A 21,535-nucleotide genomic window follows, 5' to 3' on the forward strand; every position below is an offset into this window, starting at 1 on the left:
TTTAACCACTTGAGTTATAAATAGTGTTGCAAAACAGGGGTTAATATAATTCTTACTCGGATTTTCTTAATACATGCCCCAAACATGAGTAGACTATTGTAGCCCACTAAATCTATTCCAAATTAGAGCACCAAACAACACCTAAGAATGGTGTCCGTATAGCTACCAATACTTTTAAAAAATATGTTAAGATGTCTAAAATTTTAAGGGTCGTATTCTTTTTAGTTCTTCGACTAATAAAAATTGTAACAAGCTTTTGAATTTTGAATTTCATAGATATCACTCATTAAATTCATATTTAAACATTTTGATGTGCATGAACACAAATATTTAAAGATTTTGTGGTAAACCAATGATATAGACAAAGTTTAGGATTTCAACTGAAATCGATAATTTTAGAGTTCAAAATTGATTTTTTTTTCGGAAGGTTTATTTGACATAGTTAAAGAAGGAATCTATTAACACAAAATTTAACTTTAGAAACATATTAGTAAATTTTTTTGAGTTTTTTTTTTTTTTGATAATATGTTAGGTGGGGAATCAAATATTTGACTTTGAGATAATACAAATTTTATATCAATTGAGCTATGTTCACTTTTGTTTTCTCCTTTTCGAAAGTTTAACGATATGTAAAAGTGACAAGATACAAAACTCTAACTGATCAAGACTATAAACTCGAACATATTGGCCTTATCATAGATAAGATAATTGTAATTGATAACACTCCTAGAGCTAATAATTAGTGTATAGCAATAATTTTAAAGAAGTATAAATATTGTAAAATCTATCCATGATAGACTCTATTATTATGGAATCCTATTAACAATGGATATAGTATCCTAGATTTCGAGACACTGAATTTAAATTTTACTAAAGATGGAGGCTGTTTATGCCCAAAGAAAAATAATGCTGCATAATTTGCATTATAATTACCATTTAGTGCTACATTCTTTTTTTACTCTCTTGACTTGTTTCTCTCTAGGTAATTTTCTCCTCAACAAAAAGAACTAAAACTTTTCTTTGATACTCTTTAAAGTGAAAAGAGAAGGGGAGACTGGAAACAGTGTGCACTAAGGGGCTCATGAGTTAGAAAAAGTTCACCTAATTGAATATGGAAGCTTGACAGAGGCCAGAGTTTCTCTCCATCCCTTTTTCAATATAAGAACTCTTGCATTTCTCTCTAACCATATTTGTCACATTAACCTTGATTATTTTAACAAAGAAAATAGAAAATTTTCATTAATCAAATGAAAATATTACAAAGGAACTAAGGAAGTTACAAAGAACTTCCACCTGAAAAATGCAAACACCCTAACCATAAGAACAAATAATTACAGTAAAATCTCGACACTCAACCCAAATGGTGAAATAGAAACCATAATCCATTAAGCTCTGAAGTTTAGAGGAGGATGAACCTAAAAAGCTAAGTTAACTAAAAACACAAATTCATTTCCAAAAGAACATCTACAATAAAGGCTACTTGTCCACCCTACTGATCAATCACTCACATACCACGGGTGGTATGGTAACAACAAAAGCTGAAGCTAGAGCACTTTACATTGTGATCATTTTTCACTGTTTAGCCTGTCTTTGCCTTTCTGGCTGATCTATGACTGTATTCTACAGTTTGCTCTCAGCCCTTGAAAAAGCATTTCCCAAAATAATTTTGGCTAAACTGAAAATGAAAGAATAAGAACATAATTAATTCCAGTTTGAGATTCTTACAAGGCTCTAATCATGTTTCCGATATGGATTTTTCATATTTGCTTCTAATATCTTTTTAACTGCTCTAAGCAATCAGATATTTGGTGATTAATTGATGATAGCTTGCAGTTAAAATTAATTCTTTTCGTATTATGAAACTGGAACCTTTTGCATAAACACTATTCATTTTCCTTTCTTTTTGAACAATGCAGTCAGAGAAGGTTTTCAATCAAGATTTATATTTCAAGAAGGCAGTCAAACACATTGGGGAGCCCATGTCACACTTGGAATCTATTGCCTCCTCAGCGGTGTTACTTCCTATTCCAGCTTTAGTTTTAAGTTACAATTTTCTGTTATATTATCTCTCTCTATCTCTCTCTTTTTCGGTTCAATTTTTGCTACATTTTAAAAGTCGGTTCCTTAATCGATGCTTTAACCTTTTTGTTTAGGTTAGGGCAGCCATTAAAGTGAAGGCTTCCGTGATTATATGCTTTACTTCATCTGGAAGGGCTGCTAGGTGTGTTCATGTACTGATGCTTGTAAATCTGATATCGTTGAATTCAAGAGTCATGCTATTTACTTTCCAACTTTGATCTAATACCATAAATTTTTGGGTTATACGTAGAAGGAAAACCCACCATTAATTTGTTGAGTTTCGAACACTTTGTCTTGATGTCTTTACTTCGGACTGGCCATGAGACCTACATTATTTGTTTTAATTTCAATTTACCTGTGGTGTTAGAGGTGGTGGGTTTCCATTGGTAAACATTTTGTCTTGATGTGCAGATTAATTGCAAAGTATAGGCCAACAATGCCCGTTATATCTGTTGTCATTCCAAGGCTGAAGACAGATCAATTAAGGTGGAGTCTGAGTGGGGCATTTGAGGTATGCATATCGTTTTGCTACTGTTACTCTTTTAATGATGCATTTTTCATGCAAAGAGAGTACTACTGTGAAAAATATGTTTTTCATGAATACTACTGCAAAAAATAAATCAATCATTTTGGTTCTAAACTTCCTATCCATTTTTTTATTACAAACTAATGAATAAATAAACAAGCACTCTATGGGTAAAATTTATGCTGCTTTTGTTATTACCAAAAAAGGTTCCTATCTTACCACTACGCTACGTATGTACCTAAATTCTTATCAGTCCAGCATTTTTAAGGTTTTTCTAGAACCAATCTTCCCTTTTAAATATTTTCTCTCGTTCTTATCATGATCAGTTTATGTACAAATTGTTACTTCTCGTGCTTTGTGTTGTCTTATTATTTTTGTAAAATGTATTCTGTATCTTTTCAAGCGTTAGGTGGATTTCCTATGCCTATATCTGGGGCTTCCAAATTCCAACTACAATTCTTTTAAATGGAAAAATTCAATTTTTGCTTGTAAACTTAGGTGGGTGTGTCAATTTAACCTTTAACTTTCAATTCAGCAGATTTAAACTCTATGCTTGAATAAATGTTGCCAATTGCCATTAATTAATTCTCAAAACCAAATTGACATGTCTCACGACCTAACTAATAAATCATAAAATTATTTGAAATCATGTTGAAGGGATGCCTAAATCAATCACGAAAATGCTTGAACTTAGACTCAAAATCAGGCATATTAAAATAAAATTAAAAAAAAATCCCTACAAAATGCTCAAACCCATATAATTAAAAGCATCCAATACAATTAGAAAACTACAAAAATAGTTCCATTCAACTTGAAGGTCAGGGATAGCCATATGTAGTTGAAAATCCTTCCAAAAAGTAGAAACTTACTAATTGAGGGTATTAAGTGCATAAAGTTTTAATTAGAACGCCTATTTAAGTTCAGAGATTAAAAGGATGAAATTGAAAGTTGTAAGGTTAAAATTGGTTCAATTGCCCAAATTTAGGGGTATAAATCAAACTTTCTCCCCCTTTTTCTTTTAAAAACCATTACTATTGTTATTATTATTATTTTTAATTATGCAACTATTTGCTCTTCCATGTTGAAGGGACTACTATTGATAGTGATTATGGTTTTTAATTATTATTAACCAAGTGCTGAAAGCAGAAACTGATTCTTCAATTTCAGGCTCGGCAATCACTAATTATCAGAGGTCTATTCCCTGTGCTTGCTGATCCTCAACACCTAGTATGTTCCACTCATTCCGTACAATTGTTGAAGAATGTGGATTGCTTTATATATCTAATTTAATGATTTCAGATTGGTTAAATTACATGGCTGATTTCAAAGTTGAGGAACCTCTTTCTTGGTGGTTTATGGGGCCTCATGTTTTCTTCTCTAAAACAAGTTGTATTTGTGGTAGGTCTAGATGTGGTGGTTTATATAGCCATTCAAGCTTCTTTTTTTTTTAAAAAAAAAAAAAAAATTTTTTTAGTAAGAAACCTGGAAATATATATGGAGAAAGAAACAAAAGGACAACCTGGGGGCAGGGAAAGCGATAAGCCCCTCCAAAATGAACTAATCACAAGCAAAACCTTCCAGTCTAGAAGAATTTTTGTGAGGGAATAATTACAAATATATTTGCTGCTTCTATATCCAAGAAGTAGGGAGCTGTCCGTGAAACAAAGTCTCGTTCATTCAATTACTACAATGTTATCTTCAAAAGTCCTGAAATTTCTCTCCCTCCAACAGCCCACCATAGTGCATTGACTGTAATGTATAGCCCCATAACAATTAGCTAGCCTTTTAAATTATCCCCCATTAAGAACCTCCAGCCAATCGTCTAAATTCCAAGGAAGAAAAATCAGGGAGTTCAACAACCTCAGGAAAAAAGCCTAGCTTTTCAAAGAAAACTCTGATCCGGAAGATTCTTCATTGTTGAAACACAGGCAGCACAATGACGGGAACATCACCCACCCTCTGCATTTTATCGCGAGTATTAATGCCTCTATGAGCAGCTAAAGGCCAAAAGAAAATTTTCACCTTTCTAGGGATATTGAATTTTCAAATAGAGTTGACAAGGGGAGTCTTCAAAAAGGGCCTAGATTCTGTGAGCTACAAAAAGGCAGACTTGGAGGTATACTCAAGGGGTCCAGAGTCGACAACACATTGTCTTTTCCTGATCCAAACTGCACCAAATCTATTCTATTAACGAGGCCCAACCATCTATGTTGTGTCGATAAACTTTCTTCTAAAACCCAAGTCCTAGTCTTTTTAATTTTTCATACCAGCAATCTGCAATGGTTGCATTGCTTTTGGTGGTAATACAAAAGTGATCAGGGAAGGCATGTTTAAAGTATTGTCTCCCACCCATCTGTCCTTCCACAATCGATTTTCCCCTCCTTAACTTTGAACATCAAAAGTTTAAGGAAGAAGGATGCATTCTTGGTTATATTGAATGAAGGTCTTCCAACGCCCCGCCCATTGGTTTAGAAGCAGTCCACCCAAAAGGTTCAACCCCATATATACGAGAAATCACTTTCTTCCAGAGACCAAGGACCATTCTGTTTAGAACTGTTTGGGCTAGTGTCAGCCCCCCTTTGAGAGGAGGCATTTCCAATTTGTGTCTACCATGGGTTGTCATCCCCCATAACAAATGGCCTGATGATTTCCACCCAAGGGAAAGCCAAGGTAAATAATTGAAAGTTTATTTGCTGTACACCACCGAGGCTGGCAGCTAGGGCTTCATTTCAATCGATGCTAATATATACCAATGAAAGGGGTTTTGGTTAAATTGAGGGCTACCTGGAGCATTGGAGTAAAAGGAAGATGACCACCACCAATTCTGTAAAGAATCATCTAACTTTGGGCAGAAAGTAACTGCATCGTCAACACATTGGAGATGAGTACTAACATTTCGTTCATCCACGGTGAAGCCTTTTAGGATGCTTCTCTCATTGCAAAAGTGGATTAGTCTGCTCAAGGTCTCCCATGAGTGTAAGAGGGAAGGGGGAGAGGGAGTCCTCTTGTCTCAAACCCCTTTTGTCAGGTTTTGCCCTTGGTTTTTTTTATTCAGAATTATAGAGAAGTTGACCACCACATTGGAGATGAGTACTAACATTTCTGTAAAGAATCATCTAACTTTGGGCAGAAAGTAACTGCATCGTCAACACATTGGAGATGAGTACTAACATTTCGTTCATCCACGGTGAAGCCTTTTAGGATGCTTCTCTCATTGCAAAAGTGGATTAGTCTGCTCAAGGTCTCCCATGAGTGTAAGAGGGAAGGGGGAGAGGGAGTCCTCTTGTCTCAAACCCCTTTTGGCTCAGGTTTTGCCCTTGGTTTTTTTTATTCAGAATTATAGAGAAGTTTGCTGAAGAAATGCACCCCCAAACCCATATCCTCTGATGCAAGCCAAAGACTTGCGTCTTGAAAAGATCAATCCACTTTTTCATAGGCTCTTTCATTGACGAGCTTTGCAACAATCCCCTTTTCTTTCCCAGTTGCTTTAGAAGCAACGGAATGACATCTATTATTTGTATACCCTCCACAATGGCTGGGTTTTGTACATGTTATCTGTGATTGCTTTGTCCCTGCACTGTGAGCCATTGTTAGCTGATATTATATTTATTATATTATTATTATTATATATACTTTTTTCTGAGGATGTGGCAGAATTACCGTTTATGACGAGTTCCACAATCATTTTATTGTATACTGTTTTCTTGTGTATTTGAACAAAAGAGTGAAACAGTGAACTTCTTGGAGTAACAAGTTGTGCTAGCATTTTGATCAGATAATCATACTATTGTATTAATAAACTAAATATTTTTCTTGCTTCCTAGGCGGGCTCTAACAATGCGACGAATGAGTCTGTTCTGAAGGCTGCTCTAGATCATGGAAAGTCAGCAGGAATCATTAAGGCACATGACCGTGTAGTGGTTTGCCAGAAAGTAGGGGATGCCTCAGTAGTAAAGATTATCGAGCTTGAAGATTAAAATGCTTCTTCACCTCATGGGCCTTGGGACCACCGTCCCACCTCCCCTCAAAATTTTTGAAGAGCTTCTGGTCCTCCAATTTCTGTCATCACCTATTACATATATACAAATATGGAGTTTGGAGAATTAATTGTAACCTGGTGAGTAATCATACATGTAAAATGACTCTTGATGGATCATTTTTGTCTTCTTGGAAGCCATATGATATTTATGTGATACCTCCATGGATGATTGAAGTTATTCAACAGACTACTTGATCATCATTGATTTCTTGAGTGAGATTTTAGAGTTTCCATACTGATCGGGCCCCAAATTCCATCTGAATTGCTGGGTAGTAGTTATCGTCTTTGTTGGAATGCTTTGAATCTGATATCTGATAGTGACTAAGTATGTGGGTCTCACTTATTGGTTTACCATCTTTGGTGGTGGTTCGGGGGCAACACCCCCAAAACTGAAGTTGTATTCGTATTTGTGTTATCTGTGCTATCTACGATTTTGGCCCTAGAGTTTAGAGGAGTTATATAACAACGTTACTTGAATCGGATCTGTTCTATAATCAGTTCTAAAGTTTAGAGTTATATAAACTTTCTAATCCTAGAGGTGCCTTTTTTATCTGAATTATTCTCTTTAATAATAAAACTTCCCCCTCTCTTTGTCGTGAACGTAGCTAACACGATATTAGTGAATCAGGTAAATCTTTATGTTGATTATCTACTATTTATGTTTTTTTTTTTTTTACCTATCTTTATTTGTCGATTTCATACCAATCTTGGTGCTTGATTGATGCTCGGCGTACAACACGCGTCGATAGAATCATCATTTTAAGGAAGTCCATGAATTCCCCTGTGCTCTTTTTGGGTTCCAATGAAGGCATGTGAGAGTAGGAGTAGCTAGGTGGAGTGGTGGACCAGGTGAGATGTTGGTGCTGGGATTTGGTCCACCTATGGCGCGGCCTGTGCACAGGGCACCCCACTCTGGTTCTGTTCTGGGTGAACGAATCTCTCAATCTCTCTCATTTTTTCTAAATTCTGGCACCGTTCAGGATTCAATTCCATTTTTGGCTCATTTTCTTCTTTGCTTTGAGTTTTAACTTGCTATTACATATGATCTTCTCGATTACAGGTTCTCTCTGTTCTTTATAAATGGACCACTCTCACACTCTATTCTTACTCCTAATGCAACTCTCTTTTCTAAGCAGAATTTCTCTTTTTTACTCAACCACGTTTTGGTTGGTCCTCCTTTTAGAAATGTTAGTGTAACAAGTTATTGCTTAAATCTAAGTTTTCTTTTAGTTTTTAACGTTTCGTTCTGTTCTTTTGAATCCTTAAAAATTTAAAGGAAGAAAATGTCATTTAAGAGTGAAATTTCTACAAACTTCTTAGAAGTTTAAAGGGGAAATCGAAAGCTTTTCTTTCTCAGATGATTCTCTTTCTTCTCTTTCGAAAAAAAAAAATGATTCTTTTTCTTCTAAACTTGTTTCAATTCACTTAGGCCTCTTCTGGTAACCATTTATTTTTTAAAATCGACATATTTTATTTACATTACAATAGTTAAATTCTTAGCCAAATTTTAAAATAAAAGCAACTTTTTCAAAACTATTTTTTAGTTCTCAAGATTTGGTTTGATTTTTTAAATCATTGATGAAAAGTAGATAACGAAGGAAGAAATTTAAGGGTGTAAGTAGTGTGTATTAATTTAATTTTAAAAACAAAATGGTTACAAAATAGTTACTCGAGATATTAGTAATTGTGATGAAATTTTATCATGACTAATTTTATTATTTATCAATTTTAAGAGACTAAATTGAAATTTGTTAAAATATGAGGGACCATACTAAATATGTTAAATTGAAACTTTAAATTAACAGAGAAAATCGAAAATAAAAAGAAATAAAAAAATAGAGACTAAAGCATGGACTTATCCCAAAAGAAAAAGACTTTTGGCATAAAAAAAATTCATACAAAAATCTAAAGGAATTTATAAAGGATGTCAAGACAACGGTACGAAGCTTGTTATTAACTAAAGGTTGCATTATATAAAATGCTCGTAGTAGGTAATAATTATTCCTCAAGACAGAGATAAGAAACATTCTCTCAAAGTATCAGGATATTTTGTGCTATTTAACCGTTAGAATGCCTTGAATTTGGTATGTGACGCTTCGGATAGCGAATCGAGATCGAGGGGTGGCACACCCTAATGAGGGTTAGGGGAGAACACCTAAACCGAAATGATTTACATATTTACCATCTTTACATTATTTACGTTTATGACCCTACAAAGTTAGAGGAAGGTGCTATATAAACTTTATAATTCTAGAGACGCTCTAATGCCGTAATATGTATTATTTTCTAATAAAATTATTCTTCCTTTGTAGTTAGACGTAGCCAACATACTTTTCTTTTACTCTACATTTTCTATTTATCAGTAATTGTCGATTCTTAACCTTAAATATTAATAGCCATCCTATAATTTATACACACGATCATTTGAATTAATTTAGTAAGATTTTAATACTAATCACTTGGTTATTATATTTTAAAAAAATACGTGGACATAAGACTCAAATGTCTCGAAAGGCTAAAAATATTTAAAGACGAAACTCTAAACCATAGTCAACATTTAAAAAAAATGTTCAAATTCTATTAAGAAAAGAAAAGAAAACCTATCACAGGAATTTGGTGCAGTTACTGTGGGGCAATATTAATCTGTGTTTGTTTCTTTTTGGCTGCACATCAACCAGTTCATCATCTCTTCTATTTGTGTAATTATAAATACCACTTTACAATATTTTATTGGAAAAAACCTCTCACTTCTACAACTTAGAAAAATAATAAAATTAGAAATACAAAAATTTACGCAGAAAGAAATCTACCATATGAAAAATTGTTACAATCACACAACAATTCTCTATTCCGATCCAAATTACAAGAACACTCGTTTGATTAATTACACCCTTTTCTCACTCTCCAACTAAAGAATACAAAATATTTAATTAGAGTTAACATACTAAGCTTAAGTGTTTCTAACCGAGACAATTTAAAACTAGAGGCATAGGCTCCTTTTATAGGTTTGGAGTTCATCCCATTCTTCAATTTAATCAATGGGACAAACTGTACTTCTAATGTTTTATCAAAATCCAACATATTTATGTAATATGCATATGGAAATGCACTTTTTAATTGCAACAAACGTATCTCTAGATAGATCCATTTTTTTCTTTATTTCAAGAAAAATTTAGCCTGCTGGCCATATTCACAATTAATATTTCATACATGTCCTAAGATTTAGGAAATTTTCATATCTAGATTTAAGTTCCCTTTTTTTTTTTTTTTTTTTTTTTTTACATTCTTAACCTTTTGATCTCTCCTCTTTCATCAATTTGGTAAGAATATACTCCTTGAAATTAAGAACCCAATTAAGAACCCATTTTTTTGTAGTTTAATAGTTAAGAAATCATGAAAAGGTAATAAAAAGAAGTTTTTGTTTGTCTGCCTTTACCAATCAAATAGAGCAGGGTTTCGATGGATTGGTGGCTATTTGCAGCCATAAAACAAAAAACTTTTACTATTTTCTTTTTTAAAAATGGTAAGAAAGTAGGTTATTATTAGAGAATTGTCAAATATGTATATATATAACAAACTATTAATACACTATGGCAAAAAATCATATCAACGAATATTTTTTTAAAAAATTCCAAAACTACCCTCGATTTCCTACCACGATTTCCGATCTTCTTCTTCTTAGCTTCATGTTCATTCAATTCCAAAACAATTTCGTTCAATTCCGATCATTCGTTGATTTCAATTCATTTTCTTCTTCTTCATTGATCGATTTCATTGTTCTTCACCACATAGTTCAAAGGTTTTCATTCTTCTTTGTCGATTCCATCTATCACACAAGTACAATTCTTCTTCTCCTTCTTCTGTTGTCTTGTAATGTCACACATTTCGTTGCCGAGTGAAGAGCAATCTTTATTTCTTCTTTGAATTTCACAGTATTCTCTTCACTTTAATGAAGGAATGAAATATCATGCAACGGAAGACTTTAGAATCAATAAGTACTTAAACTACATTTAATTTGAGTTTTAAGCATGTTGTTCATATGATATTTAGAAGAGAGTTTGAAACACATATTACCTTTGAAGATTTTCTTCACAAATTCAGCTGAAATCTACCAAGATAGATCTTGAAACTTCAAGAGGACTACCATCGAGATCTTCTCTACTATGCTCAAGCTGGAACGTGTGGTGGAAATACTAAATCAAGCTGAACTGATGAAGAACAAGTGAGGGGTCTGTAGGGTTTTCAGGTTATTACTTCAGCAAGTATAACTCAGAATGCTTTTGTATTCTTCATGCATGGAGCTTCTATATATAGGTAGAATTCATGCAAATGTACAAGGTTGCATGAAGGGCAGCTTCAACTTGAAAATCATCACACAAAGAAATAGAATTTGGTGATAATCCATCAAATATGGTTAGTGGATTTTTCCCAAAATTGGAAAAATCCACTAACTTAAAATGATTTCAAAAATCATTTTTTTAATTTTTTAATTTAATTTTATAAAATTAATTAAATAAAACTAATTTTAATTGATTTTTATTTAAACTTTTAAATTAAAAAATATTAATTTAATATCTAAATATTAAATTAATAAAATATCAATATCACCAATAAATCAATTTTATATTTAAATATAATTTAAATATTAATTGATTTTCCAATTTTTTTTTTTTTTAATTTCGATTAAACTAAACGTTTTTAATTGTATCATATATAATCAACCGAAAATCCTAATAATTGAATTTGAACCTTTCAAATTCATAACCCTAATTTCATACATCAATACTCAATTTGTTATTCCAATTTAATGAACTAGTAAAGGGACCTAATGGACCTACAAATCATGAGCTCCAACAATTTGTAATTAATTCGTTAAAATTCTTTAATCGAATTAATTACTATTCGTTAACTATCAAGACACACCACTATAGCTTGATAGTTACACTCTCCTCACTATAGATATATTTTTTTTTCCATATAAACCATGATAAGTAAGTTGATCCTTCACAGGTCGTCTGTATACAGTTGGGTCAAAATTACCATTTTACCCCTATAAATACATCTTGTTCCTTAAGTACCCACCGACCCTCTAGTGAACAATTTTGATTCATAATACTATTTGTGAATCATATTCTTCTCCATCATGAGAAGGCGGGGCCCTGATTGTTCAAGACCTGGAATTAACACTTAAGAAAACAACCTATCTACTAGCCTTAAAATGGGTAGGAGTGAATTCCATCTTGCAGGGCTATGTCCCCAACTATCCATCCAATCTTATCCCCAAAAGGGAAGACTTATTGAGCAGTGCTGTTGGACTACTCTCACCCATGCAGATCAAAGAATAATTCCAAATAAACAGGAGTTCATAGCTAGCTCAGGATTAAGATCAAGTTATCCTAGGTTACTTAAGTATGAAATATTCAGTTTTAACAGTAAACAGTTGTTATAAAGAAAAGTGACTATTTCATGGTCCAGTCTATATGCAAACTCATTGTATTGGATGCCTCCACTCACAGTCTCTACATGAATGATCTATGGATCACATCATTTGTATTACCTATACAAAATGAGCCGCATCCAATAGTGTTTACCAAGATGAGATACCCAATTTCATCCATATACTTATAGACCATTTAGGCTATATACTATCAACTTGATCTGTTTATGTCACCATATAAAGTTAAAGTATTTATACTATAGCCATGGATATACTTATTGGATTTTCATAATAGAATGCAAAATTAACAATTTTATTGAATAAGATACTCAATAATAGTTTATTGATAAATAGAATGTTTAACACAAAATTTATGAACTGCGAGTTCTAGGACATCCCCAACATCTAATGCTTTATTCTGCAAAAAATAAAAAATAAAAAATAAAAAAACTCAGAGGACAACAACTGTTCTTGTATGCCCCAATCTATAAATCAAGTTATTGAACTTTTCCTCCACAATTCCAACAAGTTGTTGTATACAACACTGCAAAGCTATTTTGGAAGCCAGTTAGTCGAAAATACGAAATTAATGTGTTGTCCATCTTAGTGAGGATTAGATCGAAAGGGGTGGATATAGATAGAGATAGTCTATTAGATAGATAAGGATAGTGCTCTATCCCTATCTATCACAGAGATAGATGCTTATCTTTGTCTATCAAGGATAGAGATAGATAGAACTCTCAAGGATAGAGATAGATAAAACTCTATCTTTGATTGATCTTCACTCGATTTATAATAGCTTCTATGGTTAGAACATTGGATTCTTAAAATTTTAAATATGATCAATATCTTATTCAATTGAAAGTGTATAAATGATTGATGATGTATAGTATTATTACTTGTCTATCTCAGATAGATAGAGATAATGTTTTATCTCTGTTTATCTCAGATAGACAAATTTAAACGTCTATCTTTGTCTATTTGTGATAAACAAAGATAGAACTCTATGTGAAAGACTTATAAACGCTATCTTTGTCTATCACAGATAGACAAAGATAGAACTTTATATTTGATTGATCTTCAGTTAAGAGTTCTAAAAGAGGCAAGTATGTTGAAAAGTAATCTTTTGTTTTTTTTTCTTTTTATGTTGAAAAATAGTCGTTTGTCTCATAAAATTGAGTTTGTAAGTAAGTCTTTTGTCTTGTGAAGTAACTTTACAAGACAAACTTAAAACATTACGAGACAAATGAGATGGTCTGTCGTTTGTCTCGTAAAATTACAAGTTTGTCTTGTGAAGTTACTTCATGAGACAAAAGATAGTCTTATGAATTTACTTCATGAGACAAAAGATAGAAATGAACTCAACTTTATGAGACAAAAGATTGACTTTTGTCTCTCATAAAATTGAGTTCATTTATGTCTTTTGTTTCGTGAAACGACTTCATGGGACAATCTATTTATCTTTATGAGACGTATTTATTTATTTTTCATAATATTGTAAGTTTGTCTTGTGAAGTTACTTCATGGGATGTCTCATAGAGCAACTTCACGAGACAATCTATTCATCTTCATGAACGTATTTATTTTTTTCCATATTGTTATAATTTTGTCTCGTGAAGTTACTTCACGGGACAAAAAACAGAAATGAAAGAAAAATTGTAAAAACTACCTCTGAACTATGGAATTGGTTACAATTACACCCATGTACTTTCAATTTGAACAATTATCCTCTTGTAGTTTCAAAATGGTTGCAATTAGGTCATTTTATTAAATTAAATAAAAGGACCTAACTGTAACCATTTTGTCCTTAATTCAAAGTTATCAATAGTAGATCCACTCAACTAAAGAACTATAGAAATATAGAGCATATATTAGTGTTTACCATTGAAGTCTATCACTGTGTATTTGAGATAGACAAAGATAGAATACTATCTCTGTCTATCTTAGATAGTCTATGGTAGAAATCCACCACTATCTATATGAGATAGTATTCTATCTCTGTCTATCTGTGCTCTATCTTTGTCTATTTCAATTCAAAATTATCAATAATAGATCAACTCAACTAAACAAATATAGAAATATAGAATGCAAATGATATAGGAAGTATAGAAACAGATATTAGTGTTTACCTTTTATTGTCTATCTGAGATAGATAGAGATAGTATTCTATCTTTGTCTATCTTTGTCTATTTTAATTCAAATGTATCAATAATAGATGTATTGATTTAAAGTTTTTGATAAAGTTATTAAGATAGATAGTTGACATACAAGTACATTATTAAATAAGCATTATTAAAACAGAAACAAATATTAGTGTTTACTATATAGAAACAGATATAGAGTGCAAACCATATAGAAATTATAAAAACATATATTAGTGTTTACTATATAGAAATGATAGATGGTTATTGTGCACTGTTTGATGAAGAAGAATACGTTGGAAGAAGACGTGGGAAGAGGATGGGAAGTCCATCGACAGAGTTTTTGTCCATGCATTTTGGCAGTGTGTCGACATTACTCATGTAAGTAAACGCATGGATAGAAAATCCTTTTGCCCACGCAACAACTTTTGTAGGCAAAAATTACATTTCTGCCTATGCATTATGAATCGATAGAAACTCTCTCTACCAATGCAACTACATGCAACGACAAAACTAATTTTCTCCCCGTGCAAGATTCGTCGGCAGAAATGAGGATCTACCCACATAAAAGTCTTCGTGGATAGAAGTTGCGTTTTTTTCCACACATGATATGTCGGCAGATAGTGTTTGCTCAAGCACGAAACGTCGCCATAACTTTATAACTGTTAACATATATGATTCGTGGCCATCATGTATTTCTAGTAACACAAAAACACGTCCACTGAAACTAATTTAAATTTTTCCCACATTTATTAATATATTATAAATGCTCGAGATTAATATTTTTAAAAAATAATTTCAATTTCATGTAACAAAATATATTAACATTGTAACAATAAATTTAGAAAAAGAAATATATTCAACCCTTAATTTCTTAACTAAAATATATCATCGGATCAAAATTCTTTAGTGTTTGTTTATTTCCTAAGCTGTTAGTTTTCATTTTGACTATACAAAATGAACAAAAAGAATACATTAAATACACAGGGAAAAAAAAATCGCTTGGTTAGTTGGTCTAAAAAAAAGTCATTTCCGGCATCTTCAAAATATATAAACCTGAAAAGGAATATTAAAGTCCAATAAACACAACCTGCTCAATCTTACTTGTTTGAAATGAATCATGTATCAAAATTAATAAATCAAATTCATTTACATGACTTTCAAGTCTCATATGTTATATATCCACCCAAAACCTATATAAAGTGTTCAAAACATGCATACTAAATGCATGTCATCCAAAAAGTAAACAAAGTTTTATTTTCTTTAGTGCCAAGTGTACTTTAAAACCTAAAATGGATCTAGTTACGTGATTTTCAAGCCTCATATGCTCTAAACCAACTCAAGACCTATAAAATTGTCCTAAACATGGATATTAAAGTACAAATCCTAAAAAAAAACAAGGTTTGAACATGTTGGTTTCTCTATTCGTCCCCAAAACAACAAAAATAGTTCATTAAGAGTCATTTTGATCATCAAAATAAACTATAAAGTTTCCAAAAAGTGTGGAAGTCACCATTTAATTTTGAAAACAATAAAAAAAGGGTAATTACAATTGGTAATATTTTTAGGAATAATTACCAAGTGTATTACATCATTTAAAAAAAGTTGCAAATATAGCCCAGTCTAAGTCTATTAGTGATAGATTTCTATCGTTGATAGACTCCCAAATCTATCAACGGTAGACTTCTATCGTCGATAGACTCTAGTGATATGGTCTATCACTTATAGACTCCTACAAAAAATATAGTTTATTACTGATAAACTATTTTTTTTTACATTATCTTATATATGTTAATACTCTGGGTCTAATGTCTATATTTGCAACTGTTCCTAGAAAAAGGCCTAAAAAACTTATGGATGGAAATAATTTATAAACTTGTATTGACATTATAAGCTAACTCATAGGCTATTTATCATCGATTTACTATATCAAGTGTTTAAAGATGTTGGTATTTAACCTTCAATCAATAAGTCTAATGCATATATATGTAAACTAACGGTCCACGGCTCTCCTAATCGATTAAGTTTTTTTTTTAATGGTCATATTTGCAAAATAATAATAATAATAATAAATAAATAAATAAATAATATCAAAATATATAACCAAATAATTAGCGACTGTCTTAATCTCATGCATCTTCTTTTCATCTGGATTATACAATGAAGGGGTGCAATTTAGAGGTATCTAATTTTTTTTTATCAAAATATTTTCTATTGATTAAACCATCTAATTCGAAAGATAGTTCAACTAGTATCTAGATGTGTTAACGATGAAAAAAAATAATAATAATAAAATAAGGTTAGCCCACTAATCCTATATTGTCTAACTAAAAAAGGGAAACCAACAACAGCAAACAGATATAAATACGTCACGCGTTAGAAAATAATGGAGGGGAAAGTATGATAATATGATCAATCTCTTTCGCCATTTTTTGGAGCTTTCAGTCTGTCAACCTTAACCAATTCACATTATGTGTACTGCTCTGTTTACTGTAATGGTGTGTGTACTACTCTGTTTTAGTCTTCCCCCACCCGTTTCTATTTCTCTTTTGCTACGACTCAGATTCCGGAGCCCTCCTTTCTCAAAACCAAAACCACAACCACCACAACCATCATCATCGTCAAAAAGCAAAACCCAGATCCACACAATAACCCAAAAAAAAAAAAAAAGGATTCTCAAATACGCTTCTGCTCTGCTTCATGATCTGTTCTGAAAACCCATTAATACAGAAGGTGCGAGAGAGAGAGAGAGAGAGATTTGTAATTGTGGGCGAAGAGGGAAAATCCAAAGAGAGAGGAAGAAAAGGGGTAATTGTTTTGTTTCAAAGGTCTCTTTCGATATGGTCCCCATAATTCATCTTGCTTTCTTCTGCTTTCCTCTGTTTCTTCTGCCCCCTGCTTCAACTGACATTATATGCCTGTCTTCACTTTCTCACGCCTTCCCCCCTTTACTTAATTAATTTTTCCCTTTCTCCCTTCCTTTTTCTCTCTCATTATAAACTATAATAAACCTTTTCGTTTTCCCCAAAAAGTCAAGTATTCTTTAACACCTTCCTTCTTCTCTCTGTTTTTTTCTTTTTGGAAGGGCCGCAAGAAGACACAGAATAGAACACACTTTCGTCGTCTATTGTTATATCTTCCACGCCTAACTAATCTAATCTTTTAACCTTCGCCTTTCATATATATATATATATATATTAGTATTACTATCTTCTTCTTTGTGGTCCATTCGGCTTCCTCTTCCAGCTACTCAAAACAGAGAGAGCTCTGTGAAAAGAAAACACATTCCAAACAAATATGGAATGGAATAATGGGAAAAGTTTTAGTCCTAACTTTGTTTCTCCACTACTACCACAATCTTCTTCTTCTCCTTCCTCTGCATTGCTCTACAACTATAACTGCAACATCAACTACAATTTGGATCAGTTTCCTGGTAAACCCAACTCCTTTACCTCTCATTCCCACTCATTTATTAACCTTTTCACCATTTTCTTCCACTATTATTATTATTATCAAACAAAGATAATAAATATTCTATTTTGAGTTTATTTTGTCATGATTTAATATTATATATAAGAACAAACAAAAATTCTTGTGTTAAAATTATATTCGTTAGCCAACAATTTTGTAGTAAGCTTTCCACATTTCTTAAAAGCACGTTTTAGTTCTACTTCCTAGATAGATTAGGAAAAGAAAATCAAGTTTTTAAACCCATGTTTAATACCTTTTGGGTCTTGCAATTTTTCTACGATAATTTTAGGGTTATTTTTAAATATAAAAAAATAATTAAAAAATTTACAAAACATAACAAAATTTTAGAACTATACACGAATAGATACAGTGTCTATTAGTCACATTATTAGACACTAATAGAAATCTATTAGTATCTATCAACGTCCATCATTCATAGTTTTCAAATTTTGCTATATTTTATAAATATTTTCAACAGTTTTACCATTTAAAATAATTTTCCATAATTTTCCTTAAGGTAAAACATTTGAACTATTAACCTAATTTTTAAAAAATAAAAGAAAATTTGTTTTTAGTTTTTTGTTAATTTTTGCAATTTCCTTACCCTAGTTTTCATTTTTTTTTCAATGTAACATTCAAATTCTTAACCGAACTCCAAATTCCCAAAAACAAGCTTTTGAAAACTATATATATACATATATGTCGAAAACATTGTTACAGTGGTAGATAACAAAAAAAAAAAAAAAAAACTCATAAGTCGAGGAAGAGTCGATAATTAACTCAAAGAACTAAGCAACAACACATATGCCAGTTTGAAGGATGGTCAATGGTTGATTTTTGAAAATTAAACAAATGATTATCAAATAAGACTTGATTGATATTGTTAACCTTCCGGTTCAATCAATTATAGAGATGACGAGGAAGAAAGCGGGGGTGGAATGGGAGCAAAGTATGGTTGGAGGAGTGGATCAGAAGAAGAAGAGATTGAATCAAGATCAGTTAGAGGCATTAGAAAGAAGCTTTCAAGAGGAAGTGAAGCTTGATCCTGATAGAAAAATGAAGCTATCAAAGGAACTTGGGCTCCAGCCAAGGCAAATAGCTGTGTGGTTTCAAAATAGAAGAGCTCGCTGGAAGACTAAGCAACTTGAGCATCTCTACGATACTCTCAAACAACAATTTGATACCATCTCTATGGAAAAACACAACCTTCAACAAGAGGTTTTCTCTATTCTTTCTCTCTTCATCATCTTTTATTTGGGGTACTCATACAAATATATTATTGTACCCTAACCTTTCACTTTCAACTTTATTGTTTTACAAATTTTAGATTACCTATCAATTACACAATACTTTCACATTTTTTTTTTTTAATTTAGATTGTCACAAATAGAGTGAACATCATAGATAATTTAGGGCATGTTTTATTGGGAGTGATTCTTATAGAACGGTTAAAAATCAATTGTCATTTTTAAAATCATTATGAAACATGCTTATAATGATTCAAAACCAATTTTGATGAAATGAGAATTGTAGTTAAAAGTTTTGTAAAATTAAATATTAAATTAAATTTTAGTAGTTAAAGGTGTATTTTGGAGTGATTTTAAGCGTGACAAAAATGATTTTAACTATTTTCAAAATCATTCCCAAACATGAGTTTAATGACACCCTAATAAGGTGGTAAAGATAATTTAGGGTATGCTTGAAATAACTATTATAAATAAATAAAAAAAAAGGTTTTTCAGTGTTTAAAAAAGTCGTTTCAAATAATCTATGAGTTATATTGAGTTCAAATTGGCATTAATAAATCATTGTCACTAAACGAGCTTAATTAGGCTAACTTAGTGAAAGACAAGGTCAATCATGTTATACATTTTTTGACATAAAATCATGTAAAAGACACATCGTCCCATGAAGTCTTGGAAGTATTGCTTATATAAATAATGACGTAAAAGGCGTCTTGAAATTTTCAACATATTTAAAAGGAAACGTTATGACATATAGAAATATAGATAAGAATATGGATGGAGTAATACATTTAATTGAAAAATTAAATTGTGTGGGGGAGCATATTAATCTTATAAATGAAAGATTGGATTTACTTAAAAACTTGGTTTAAATTATTGAACAACGAGAAGTTTTCTCGTCAACTTAAGCTTTTAGATTAATTGTTGCCCATCAGGTGATGAAACTAAGAAGCATGCTAAAAGAACAAGCAACGACAAGGAATCAAGGGTCGATGGCTTACACGGACGTCTCCGGGGAAGAGACGATGGTGGAGTGCACGTCGGTGGAGGTTCTGAGCTGTAACAATTACATATACCATGTGGAGGATTTCAACCAAATATCAGCTTCAGCTCTTCCATTCTGGTGGGGTGCTGAGGCTGCTGATCACCTGCCTTCTTATCCTTAGGTTTCTCAAGAACCCTACTTAATAGTTTTTGCCTTACAACTTTGTATTAACTTTAATTTCTTACTCTGTAATGATCCAAAAAGACATTAATTTGGTGTTATATTGTGTGTTTAAACATTCTTGCAATTCATCATCCATATAACTTCAGTTCATATGCACACACACTTCCACTGCTCAATTACTGGATGTGTTCTTTTCCCTTTTCTTCGAAATATTTCATTGAGCAGCAAAAACTTTCGATTTCATGTTTCTATGCTCTATCTTTATATTCACAAACTTCTTAGATACAAAGTTAAAATATTTAATAACGAAAATATATTATTAGAAACTCTTAGATGCAAAAGAAGTCTTGCATTGACTAAAGAAGAAAAAGATTTATGATAGATAAATGTGAATAATTATCTTTATTGATATTAAGATCTTTTGAATGATTTTAAAAGCATAAAGTCATGAGGGATAATACCTAAAATAGATAAATCATACTATTGTGAAGAGATTCATTATCTTTATCAATTGGTATTAGAACAAGGCCCCCTAATTTAAACTCTGTTGGTAGAATCTTCAGGTGTCGAATAAAGAAGTGGTGAGTTTTGAAAGATGTAGTCAATGGGATGATTTGTAGTTGAGTTTCATTAGATAGGTGGTGTGCTCCTGATGAAAGAGGAGTTGCTTGGATAAAAGGGTTAGATGGATAAGTTGACAATATGATGGAAGACTCCGTGGTGGTTCTTTATTCGGAGGGAGATTTTTAGATGCATACAAAGTTTTTACGTTAGCTAGGGAATGGAGAATTCATGATAAATAAGTATCAATATTATCTCCATTATTAGTGCTGACTTTTTTTGAGTGACTCTAAAAGTAAATTTATACGTGGTCATTTATGTTCAAAATGGACAATATTATCATAACATTATAAAAGATCCATTATTTTTTATAAAGTAAATAGTAATCAAAATTAAGAAAAGTCTCGACACACACGTTGATTAGTAATTGAAGTTAATATTTGTGAAAGAAAAAGTTAGGTGGTAAAAGTAGAAACTTCTCTGTACTTGCCGTACCACTGTATAATCAACATGTTGAAAATAATAATTCAGGATGGATTAAATGAAATATTAATAAATTAAGGTTCATTGGAATGCCTTGAAAGTTGAAATCTATATTATATACGTACTATATCCTAATTTACAAAATTTGAGATTTAGTAAAGTGTGTCAAATATAAACTCTCTAATTCAATTGTCACTTCTGTATCGAGATATTAATTAACACACTGTTCGTGAATCATGAAAATCTGTGTCGATTGCTTTTTATTATTTATTTTTTGTTTGTTAGTTTCATTTATGTCCCAACAAAAGTGATTTATAATACCATGCTAAATTGAATATATATTTGCAGTAGAAGTGTTTGTAAGTTGGGTTGGATTGGGTTAAAAT

The 21,535-nt window shown here is 31.8% G+C and overlaps 2 protein-coding genes across 2 annotated transcripts; both read left to right on the top strand.

Annotated features, from left to right (window-relative positions):
* Positions 1-1,711: 1,711 nt before the first annotated feature.
* On the top strand, positions 1,712-6,845 carry LOC150037218 (pyruvate kinase 2, cytosolic-like). The gene is made up of 5 exons (XM_090312088.1): positions 1,712-2,012; positions 2,154-2,221; positions 2,491-2,590; positions 3,773-3,832; positions 6,430-6,845. The coding sequence occupies exons 1-5, from the start codon at positions 1,911-1,913 to the stop codon at positions 6,580-6,582; spliced, it is 483 nt and encodes a 160-aa protein (XP_090168214.1). The 5' UTR covers positions 1,712-1,910; the 3' UTR covers positions 6,583-6,845.
* Positions 6,846-16,613: 9,768 nt separating this feature from the next.
* HB51 (homeobox 51) lies at positions 16,614-20,228 on the top strand. Its single transcript, XM_090312406.1, has 3 exons — positions 16,614-17,655; positions 18,604-18,911; positions 19,873-20,228. Exons 1-3 carry the CDS (start codon positions 17,520-17,522, stop codon positions 20,101-20,103), a joined length of 675 nt encoding a protein of 224 aa, XP_090168532.1. The 5' UTR covers positions 16,614-17,519; the 3' UTR covers positions 20,104-20,228.
* The last annotated feature ends 1,307 nt before the right edge of the window (positions 20,229-21,535 follow it).

This window comes from Benincasa hispida, chromosome 3, assembly GCF_027475165.1.
Source record: "Benincasa hispida cultivar pf3 chromosome 3, pf3_genome.v1.1, whole genome shotgun sequence".
Classification (NCBI taxonomy): Eukaryota; Viridiplantae; Streptophyta; class Magnoliopsida; order Cucurbitales; family Cucurbitaceae; genus Benincasa; species Benincasa hispida.